General features: G+C 30.2%; 1 protein-coding gene and 1 long non-coding RNA gene across 3 annotated transcripts; one reads left to right on the top strand and one right to left on the bottom strand.

Moving 5' to 3' along the window:
* The first annotated feature begins 3,019 nt into the window (after positions 1-3,019).
* Positions 3,020-7,000, top strand: LOC110786285 (polygalacturonase). 2 transcript variants are annotated; one of them, XM_021990835.2, is made up of 9 exons: positions 3,021-3,482; positions 4,817-4,945; positions 5,050-5,217; positions 5,335-5,355; positions 5,468-5,675; positions 5,825-5,906; positions 6,003-6,111; positions 6,324-6,440; positions 6,519-7,000. In XM_021990835.2, the coding sequence occupies exons 1-9, from the start codon at positions 3,285-3,287 to the stop codon at positions 6,735-6,737; spliced, it is 1,251 nt and encodes a 416-aa protein (XP_021846527.1). In that variant the 5' UTR covers positions 3,021-3,284; the 3' UTR covers positions 6,738-7,000. The 2 variants fall into 2 exon arrangements, with proteins under 2 accessions (XP_056693960.1, XP_021846527.1); XM_056837982.1 differs by lacking the exon at positions 5,335-5,355 and having other exon boundaries at positions 3,020-3,482.
* A 209-nt stretch (positions 7,001-7,209) lies between these two features.
* Positions 7,210-7,900, bottom strand: LOC130469068 (uncharacterized). Its single transcript, XR_008929447.1, has 3 exons — positions 7,852-7,900; positions 7,672-7,753; positions 7,210-7,512 (listed from the first exon to the last, which is right to left on the bottom strand). It is a non-coding gene; the product is annotated as an uncharacterized lncRNA (long non-coding RNA).
* Positions 7,901-11,246: the final 3,346 nt, after the last annotated feature.

Here is an 11,246-nt window from a genome sequence, read left to right as displayed (position 1 = left end):
GTAAATATTTTAATTAATTAATTATTAATATATACAACTCCATCGAAAATCAAACACTCTAATAATTAAAAAATAATTAATTGCCACGTAGATAATTAATTAGGTGTCACATAGATATTTTAATTAATTAATTAATTACTAATAATACAACTCCATCTAAAATCAAACACTCTAACAATTAAAAAATAAATCTAAAATAAAATTCATTCAAAATCAAACAATATTCTAAAATAAAATAAATAAAATTCAATTTAAAATCAAACATTAATCCAATATTAGAGCGCCACGTAGAAAATTCTAATGGCTTCGGCCAATGGAGGAATATTTGCTGAAATATTAGAGCGCCACCTAGGATTACTAATGGTTTCGGCAAATGAAAAATAATATTTCTAATTTCTTTTTGAATTTAAAAAATCAAGTGACACGTAGATAATTAATTAGGTGCCACGTAGATATTTTAATTAATTAATTACTAATATATACAATTCCGTCTAAAATCAAACACTCTAATAATTACAAAATAAATCTAAAATAAATTTCGTCCAAAATCAAACATAATCTAAAATAAAATAAATAAATTTCAATTTAAAATCAAACGTTAATCCAATATTAGAGCCCCACATAGAAAAATCTAATGGTTTCGGCCAATGAAAATTAAGATTTCAAAATTAATTTTGAATTAAAAAAGTCGAGTGTCACGTAAAGAAATGATTAACTTTCACGTAGATATTTTTTATTAATTATTTATTAATATTACGCATATACAATTTCATCCAAAAACAAACACTTTCATAATAAAAAAAAAATCTAAAATGAAATTCAATGCAAAATTAAAAACTAATCTAATCTAATATATAAAAGTGGTATATACATAGGATTTTTATTTAAACATAACAATTTAATAGAATCCGTGCATCACACGGGCTAAAATCTAGTAATACTAGTCTTATATGCACGCGATGCGTGCGAGATTATATAAAAAACTAAAAGTTGTGTTATTACAACTATTCATGCTAAATAATATATATACTTCATATATATTTAAAAGCATCTAATAGTGAAACTATACTCATGCTCTTATATGACAGATAAATCTAAATCAAAGTACCAAAATAAAGAAATTAAACATATAACGTGTTTCCTTTTTTTTTGTTTTTTTAATTATTCCTGCATATTAACTTGTCTAACCACATTTCTGCCCAATCAATTTGCAACGATTATAAGAATATTTTGGATTAAAATCTTCGATTGTTGATGGAGGTAGCACCCACAAAAACTTTGTTTCCAAAGGTTGATAATGCATTTTCCATGCCCCGACTACGTCTATTAGACTGCATAAATGTAATTTTTTTAATTTTAAATACAACATGAGCTAATTATTATAACTTTTTTTTAATACGAACTATATCATTTCACCAAATTACCTATATAAGTATGTATAAACCTAAATTTTTTTTAAAAAAATATGACAATCTATCTATTACATTATACTAAAACAAACATCAGGAATGACACGTGTCACTTTCTGGTGCAAAATTTTCCCGCCAAAAAATGTTTCCTAAAAAATCTCTTCTTTACTTTATTTTGTTTTTCTATGTTTTTTATTAAAATAATTATATGCCACATAATAATTTGCTAAAAGTAACTTTTGGTAATATTTTAGTCAAACCGTTATACTAATAATCGAAAATATATTTACTTAATATTTTGATCAAATATATTAGTATATCGAATATTTTGGTCAAATCGGCTTATCAAACATTTAAAATATGTACTCCGTAATATTTAGTAGGACGAAAATTGTATTAGATGATTAAATGAAATATTAAAGATTTATTAATGATGCAATATTTTTAGGTAGAAAAATATTTCGGTCAAATAATTTAAGAATATCCGTGTATACACGGAACCTAATCTAGTACTCATATTACCCACACCCATTTTCACAATACTGGTTATAATTAGCTCGGTAACTCATCAGGAATTAATTCAAAGTACTCCGTATCAAAGACTTAATTGCCCACTAAAAAAAGTTAAAGCCCATTATATAATTGCCTTAATTATAACTCTTATCAAAAGATCATCCACACTTTCTCGGATTACATAATGCGTTAATTGCCATAATGCGTTAAATGAATTTTATACATGTATGTAAAGGGTAGTTTAGTAATTTAAGGTGGACACCAAAAGCGTGATTACAAAAATAACCCTCCCTCTTAGCTTATATAATAGAGATATATGTACAGAGTTAATTAATGAGAAGAGGTAGAGATTACACATTAGTTGTCAACATGCCTATAACATGCGTGGATTTAGCCATTTAGGGTTGAGTATGCCCATGCTGTCGCCAGCCCCATTCCCAAATTTTAATTAGATGAAGGCATGAAGGCCGAGTTAGAAAGATGGTATATATTTCAAATTTTGTTAATCCGTACTTTGTTATAAGGGAGGTATGAGTGTATGGCTTATGAGGTTCAACTCCCAGCAGGGCCCACAATAATTTTCATGTTAATAGCTTAAATAATCCATATAAACTAACCATTGTCTTGTTTTTTCAAGCTAGAATTTGCACTACGTACGGAGTATTAGACTATTAGAGTAGTATAGTTCCATATACCGTATTAGCGTACATATTCCCTGAATATAATATTGTACGTATATCCAAGATATATTGTATGTATTCCCTAAATATTATACGAAGTACCACGTACTACGTACTTATTATGGCCGTTAGAAGAATAAAAAAAGATAAATTATCTTGGTAAACTGCTATTATTTGTAGAATTTAATTTTACCTGGACTCTTATAATTATAATTTTACCTGGACTCTTATAATTATAATACGAAAAATTTATCTTATCTTTTTATTTTTGTAGTAAAAATCAATCAATTAATTGAAGTTCATACGACATCTACTTTGTCAGAATCTTAAATAAGATCGTTATTTGATTGATTTCAATACTCCAATCAGAAAACAACAAAATGGCAATATTGCACCAAATTGTGCACAACAAAGTCAAAAAAAAAACAGAAATGCTTTCGTTTACATTTGCACTTCTGTTGTTTTTGCCTTATCCTGTAGGAGGGATGGGATTAATTTTCAAGAGTCCATTAATTACTCTTGTTCTATAAATATGCAACTAATATTCTATGATTTTACAAAAGATTGAATTAAATAACAACACAAACATTCTTCTATTCTATTGTTTCATTCATCATTCTAGCTAGTATTCCTTATTCAATTTAATTAATTAGTTACTCTAGCCTAATATAATTATTTGATAATGGCTCTACAATTGCGCTACGTTTTCCCTCTTCTCATGATTGTTGCCCTCTCTTGTACATCATGTTATGGAAGAAACATACCAAAACACCGTAGACACGACGTCCAAAATATTCGAAGAGCTCTTGGATCTGTTCAGCAAATATTCAATGTTGATGATTATGGTGCTAAAGGAGATGGGAATACGGATGATACTCTGGTAATTTATTAGCTTATCATAATAATAATGCATGCATGTTCGATCTTACGGTGCAATTTAAATTTATAAGTATGCAAGAGTCTCTAGTATAAGTATGTTCATGTTATTGAGTTAAACTTTTTAGTTTTGGCTTATAAAATTAATTACTATCCCGATCTCTATTTGGATATATAAAGTTGTCAATTTTATAGTTCAAATTATACTTTTAACGTAGCGATTAGCTCTAAGCTCTAGAAGTCTAGATGCATGGACGTAAGAAGAACTTATATAAGTCATGCAATAGTTTCAATTCATAGTTTCTTGATCTCCTTAATCAATCAATGGTGTATATGTCCACCTTTCTCCTCCTGCTAGCTAGGTTATTTTCTTCTTACGCAGTATTTTATCAAATTTATTATTTTACTATTATTTAGATAGAATTGAATTTTGCTACTCCTTACGTTCTTAAATATTAAACATTTTCATCCGTTTCAACTCTATATTTAAATGCAAATTAATATCTCCAAATACGTACAATTTGTACGATGAATAAAAACAAGATTAATATATTTTGAAATACGTATTGGAAAGAAATTAGAAGATACTTTTTTTGTTTAATGGGAGAAATATCATTATACTCACACTTATCTTATAATAATAAATTCAATTTTTTTTCATATTAATTATATTGATCTAACATTTGGTTCCGAAAAGATTTTATTCTTACCCTAACTAAATTGAAACCAGGATCCTCTCAAGTTACTAATCGAAGAATAAAATTAGGTTTTGGCCTTTGACCGCGAATACAAATTTTATTATTAATTCCTCCACTTTCTCAAATCATCCTAGAATCCTAACTACACAAGATTAAGCTAGCGCACGCAAAAAGATCAAAACTGCACTGAAGTGTTTCAAATTCGACCAAGATATGATCTAAATTAAAATTCCAAATCGAAGCTTTTTTATACCTCAAAAATAAAAATTAAATTAAATTATATAAGGTATTAGGTATACCCTATAAATGGGTGATGGGTTATGGCAAAGAAGTAACTTGTTCACCTTCCTTAAACATATATCGAAGTCGTATAACTTCCATTGTAAAGTTGTAACTACCTTAAACTTTTACCTGTTTTTTGTTTTTATTTTTGTTTTTGTTAATAAATATGGTATGGGTCCCATGTACTAGTACATGCAGAAAAGTCATCGGTTAAATTAGTTAGCATACAAGAAATTTAACAAAAATTAGTTATTCTAGTTTCTGCCAAACAATAAGGAGCAAGTGAACACTTCGTACGTATATTATTGCAAATAATAACGTGAGCAATCTAATAAGTAATACGTACGTATATTTTCAGGCATTTCAGAAAACTTGGGAACAAGCTTGCTCATCCTCAGGTGGTGTACTTATGGTGCCAAGCAATAAGAACTATCTTCTCAAACAAATCACGTTTTCGGGTCCATGCAATTCTGATACGACCGTACAGGTTTTTAATAAAACATACTTACTCTGTCCAAATTTACTCGATTACCATTAAACATTATTATATTTATGGAGTAACAAACAAAGTTATTGTTGTGTTGATAACAGATATCTGGAACAATCTTAGCATCTAAAGACCGATCAGATTTCGAAAAAGATAAAAGGCATTGGCTTATTTTCAAAAAGATAGATAATTTATCCTTTGAAGGAGGCGGTGTTATTGATGGTAATGGTGAAATATGGTGGGAGAACTCTTGTAAAATTAACAAAAAGTTGGTAAGTTAATTAGTTTAAACGTACTCTTTGCATGATGCAATTCAAATTATAACTAAACCATTATAATTTTATTTACAAAATGACTAATTTCTTTTGAATCTTATATATTATTTGCAGCCTTGCAAGCATGCGCCAACAGTAAGTTATCTTGGCTAATATTTCCAAATTAAACACAAAACCATACGAAGTATTTTTGTATTCTTAGCCAAAATGCAAAATAATGTTTTGATTTTGTTTAATGAATTTGCAGGCTCTTACGTTGGAGGAATGCGATAATTTGGCAATGAGTAACTTGAATATTCAAAATGCTCAACAAATGCATGTTTCCTTTCAAACATGTCATTATGTTAGGGTCACAGGCGTTAATGTTACTTCTCCAGGGCATAGCCCAAATACTGATGGCATACACATTACCAGCACCAATAACATTCAAGTCTCCAATACCAATATTGCAACAGGTAATCTAAGGTTCTAGTATGTTCACAAAACTAGCTACTCAGTAGAATATATGTGTTAGTTTAGGAATCTAATGTTACCGAGTCCTATGTCTATTATACTCAATTAATTACATTATAGTAACATGCCAATTTTGTCGATAAATCAAAAGGTGATGATTGCTTTTCAATTGAGAGCGGTTCCAAAACGGTTCGAGTCACCAACGTAACTTGTGGACCGGGTCATGGAATCAGGTATTATATACAAGTATTTATTTCTTTTTGAGTTTCTACTCGTAAAAATTAAAATATGGAATTGTTTTTACTCATAAATAATTTTTTGGGTGTCAGTATTGGAAGCCTAGGTGACAATGGTTCTGAGGCTCATGTTTCAGACATAATAGTGAATGGAGCAACTCTTTCTGGAACAACTAATGGGTTAAGAATCAAGACATGGCAGGTACGTACATTATCTTTTTGTTATATATAACTTCCGTCTTATTTTAGCTGTTGGTCAAATGAGACAAGTAAAATAGAGCGAGGGAATATGGCTAATATACATTCAACAACTTTTGTGTATGACCGCCTTATCGAAAAGACCACCTTGGTAAGACGCCTTATATAAAAGTTTGTAATATATATTTACTCTGTATTTTTGTGTGATATATCCAGGGAGGATCAGGAGTTGCAAGTAACATTAAATTTCAAAACATAGTGCTGGACAACGTTGACAACCCGATAATTATAGACCAAGAATATTGCGACCAAAAAAAACCATGCAAAAAACAGGTAATACGATTTATTTATTTAAATACTCGTTAATTTTTAATATTATTTATTAATGCAAATTTTAATTTGTGAAAATAGGTTTCCGCGGTACAAGTGAAAGACGTGTTGTACCAAAACATAAGAGGAACGAGTTCTTCAGAGAAAGCCGTGGTATTTGATTGCAGTGAAGACTATCCCTGTGAAGATATTACTATGGAAAATGTCAAGATTGAAAGTAGTAAAAGTGACGAGACTACTAAAGCCAAGTGCAGTAATGTCCAGATTGCTAAAGCTGAAGATGTCTCACCACAATGCTAAACTACTTAGTACATACGGAGTAAGATCTACTCTTTCTGCCCAGAGTTGGTAGTCCACGCTGATTATAATTATCTACTAATAAATTGGTGACGTGACGGCTAAATTGGATGTTTAGAGTATGTTATGATTGAATTTATTAGCTAGATTGACATCGATACGATATGTTAATTTTTCTTTTTTATCTTGTAAATACTAATATTGAACTCCATATTTGTTCTTAAACTTGATTATTGGAATAAAAATTACTCCGTGGTGATTGGTTATTTCTTGATAAAGGACCTTTATGTTACATGTTACCACAATGTCATATTGTTAATTTGTTATACAAACTACATATGATCAATTACTCGTAATTAACTATTGTTATCTCCATTTAGCTAGTTCGATCGATTAGCACAAGTTAAAACTATTATTAAAAGAGCGAAACAAATATATTAACAATATGGCATGTAGTGCTTCTTAGCTCTTCTAATTAAAATTGAAATATGATATTATACTTCCTTATTTATCCTCTTCTCCGTAGTCCGTACATAGTAATACTCTAATATATCTTGGAAGTAAAAATAAACAAAAGATCGTAAAAGATGGATCGATCAACATTGACAATGACAAAAATGATTGGGAGGATCTTGCTTAAGAACTTTGCAAAAGCCACCCTTAGAGCATCCATTGTCATTACATAATCCATTACACCTATCTTCACTTGCTTCTCCTGGGATACATTCTCCAATATGATTGTCACGACAACATTCTACGTCGCCACCCTCGACAACAGCTGCCAATATAATTTATACATCAAAACAAATTTTCAATATTTCCACATAAATTAAACCTAATTAAGTATATAATCCCATTAACTTATTTCATTACTTCGCCGTAATTGAAAAAAAATAAAAATACAAGTATTATACGTAGTACTCCCCAAGGTACAAACCTGAACAAAACACAAGAGCAACAAAGAGCAAAGCTGTAATTATACTTTTCTTCGACATGTCTTAATTCCGTATTTCGAGTTCCTAAAATAAATATAAAAAAGAAAAAGTAATTATGTACTCAAATCGTAAATAAAAAAATCATAAGTTAAAAATGTGATTAAGAACAAAGAAAACAATACCTTAAAAACTTTAAAATAATAGCTTGCGCTTGTGCTCGTGCTCGTGCTAATGTAACTTTGAAAGATAAATTATTAGCTTGATTATGACCATATTTATAGTTGTAAACTATAGTTTAATTTGGTAAATATTCCTCATGGCATACAATATACTCCGCATAAGGAATACAATGTTTCCTCATCGTGGTGTTTCCATTTATTTCATTAGATTAACAAAAATACAGAGTAATTAAGAGACCTAGTAAATCAATTTGATTATAGTTTACTAATTTTTGGAAAATATCGTAGTAATTCAATGAAAATATTGTAGGATAAATAATTTTTAATTTGAGATCTTTATAATTTCTAAAGTGTGGTTGAATATTATCAAAAACATGTCAAAGGAAATATTTACTTACCTTTATTTCTTGCATTATTTTATATAGAACAATATTCCGTTATTAATTAATTTTATGACGAGGATCTCGGTCGTTCACTGTATTTTAGATTTACGGTCACATTCCCTAAGAAGAGAAATATTATGGCAACATTGCTAATGTGTTGCCGTATCACCATATGTCCACTAGTATTTTATGCACGCGATGCGTGCGTGAATTTTAGAAACTTTATTGTGCCTATTATTTCATGCACGCGATGCTTGCGAAATTTTACAAATTTTAGACACTAATAATCATTCGCAAAGTCCATATTTTGCGACATTGAGGTCATACAATACCCGTAGCCTTACATGACGAATTTAAAGCTATTAAAAAAAATTAACATTATTTTGATACAACTAACATATCCTATTGAAAAATCAAAATTGAAGTACATACAAAATAGTAAATATCATTTTCTTTTTTTGCTCGCAATATATTTGTTTAACCACATGCACTCCTCCGCCCAATCGACATGCAACACATATCCAACCGTATACGAATGTTCAGGATTAAAATCTCCAATTGGTGGATGTAGCACCCATGAAAAAGCTCTGTTTCCGAAACATGCAAATACTTTTTCCATCACTCGATTACGTCCATTAGGCTGCATGAACTTTAAAAAATATATTCAAATGTAAAATCAACATGAGTTAATTTTTTTAAAACAATTATGTTGTTAGAGTATTAGATTGAAACCTGTTGAAGTACTGATTTTATTTCAATAGCTAAACAACCTAAAAGGTGTTGTGCAAGATCGTGTAATATTGTGACTTTCAAATTACCACTTTTATCAAATATGGTAAGTCGAAGAAGCAACCTATAAAACGAAATTAAATCAATTTATTAATATAGATATTTACCAATATATAATGTGTGTTTAAGTATAAAAAAGATTTAGATAGTTACCTTGGGATAGTTACAGTGTTGGTGAGATTGCAAGATTGACATTTTTGTAGTCCTTGAAAAATGACAACCTTTTTTAGGCAACGATTGCATGCCTCATATATGATGTTATCAACACTATCAACGCGACATGCATATGCAACAACTCGATAGTATTGAACCTACCAAAAAAAAGACGCAAAGTCCGACAATTAAGTACATAATACCGTATTTAATTTGTTGACAACACTCAAACTTCAAGGTTAAAAACGATACCTTTCTCACGCTGGGAAATTGAGATAATCGGATACGGGGAGTGTTAGAAATATCAATCGACGACTTTAAAGAAAAAGTCGACGAACGAAACCAATCTCTCCGTATCTTTGCCAATTTTTCCGATTTATACCTATACGTGAAAAAAGTTGTGAGCATAATACTTAAGGTTATGTTGTACATGTATTTGGCGAGATTGTGCGTACCATGTAGATAAGGATGTTGTTTTTTCATTAACCGGGTTAACATAAACCCTAGTGTGGTATCCCGTGGAAAGATATGTACCTGTTTGTATTTATCAATTAGAAATATTATCACAACTGGATATTATACTTTAAACTACATATTAAAAAGACAGCATTTACTATATAATTTAATTTGGATGATGTACCATAGAAGCTCTTGACATGCAGACCACATGCTACAATGATTGGACAAACGTCAACATGATTAAGATTTTCATCAAGAACGTGCACAAAATCATTCCAAAGTGTTAATTTAATAACAGTCCAGCTGCAAGTAGAAATTAAAACAATATTAAGACAAATTTATCGAAATAAAGGTAAATTCGATTTGTAATTAACATTTTAATAATTTAGAGGACTTACGTTGTATCCATTATTGCCACGTCTCGCTTAAATGAATCCACACCAATATTCTCAACCGGTGAAACGTATAGGACCAATCCCATTGCATCTAAAACATCATCAATGTTTCAATTAATAAACGACATATGCATGATAACTAAATATTGAAAAAAGGCAAACAAAAGTACCATAAACTCTATCAGTACAGTCGATGTGACAACTTAATCGGTTCAACTGAACCAAATTATAGTGGAATGAAGGTATGGAAATGTCATCCTCCTCTTCACGTATCACATTTGTTTCTTCTTTGATGATCATCTGTTTCCAATTGGGGACAATTTTGTTTTTCCCTTCAGCAAATATCACTTGTACAGCAAGGAGTATATAAATGAATCCCTCTTGAAACCGTCCTATAAACTTTTCAATCGCGGGGCCGAAAATATTGCACTGTATGGCCTGACCCTACAAAAGGAAACACATGAAAAAGTTATGATATAGTTCAGATTCAATGAAAATTTGAATGAAGCGTAAGGTCATTTACCTCAACATCGACAAAAAGCATTTTCCATGTTTGCTTGGTTGTTCCTTTATGGTTGTAGTTGAAAATATCATAATTGCGAATCAGTCGGGCTCGTACATCATATCGTTGTACCCCGCTAGGATATAAATGCTCAAAAGTTGGATAATGGTACTCTGTCATCCTGTAAAGTTAGTTCAGAATAAAATTAGAATTACATAAACCGAAATTCACAACGTATGAATAGGTATATCACATGAAAAGAAAGCTATGTACATGAATACATTTAATTACTCCGATATATAAAATTCACATCTCTCAATTCTTCCGTAGCTATATGGTAAATCAATTATTATTACAAAAACTACTCAATGTCAAGAGTACAATAACGTTTATTACAAAACTGGGAAATAAAAAATAATACTTTAATTCCGTATCTCTAATCATAAGACAACAAAACTTCTTTGTACACAATATTTTTAGTGAATATGCCTTCACAACCTTGAACCTTTCCCTTTTCTACCACGATCTTTGTCGTGTTCTCTGAAATTCCTCGTGATAATGCCACATATAGCTGGCCGTGGCTAAATACATGATCAGGGAGGAATATCCCAACATGTGGAATAGTTTGTCCCTGAGACTTGTTGATAGTCAAGGCAAAACTCAACTTCACAGGAAATTGCTTTCTGACCATCTCGAATGGCAATTTAATATCTTCAG

Source organism: Spinacia oleracea, chromosome 3, assembly GCF_020520425.1.
Source record: "Spinacia oleracea cultivar Varoflay chromosome 3, BTI_SOV_V1, whole genome shotgun sequence".
Taxonomy (NCBI): domain Eukaryota; kingdom Viridiplantae; phylum Streptophyta; class Magnoliopsida; order Caryophyllales; family Amaranthaceae; genus Spinacia; species Spinacia oleracea.
Note: the sequence above shows the minus strand (reverse complement) of the source record. Positions and strands in the feature narration are given on the sequence as shown.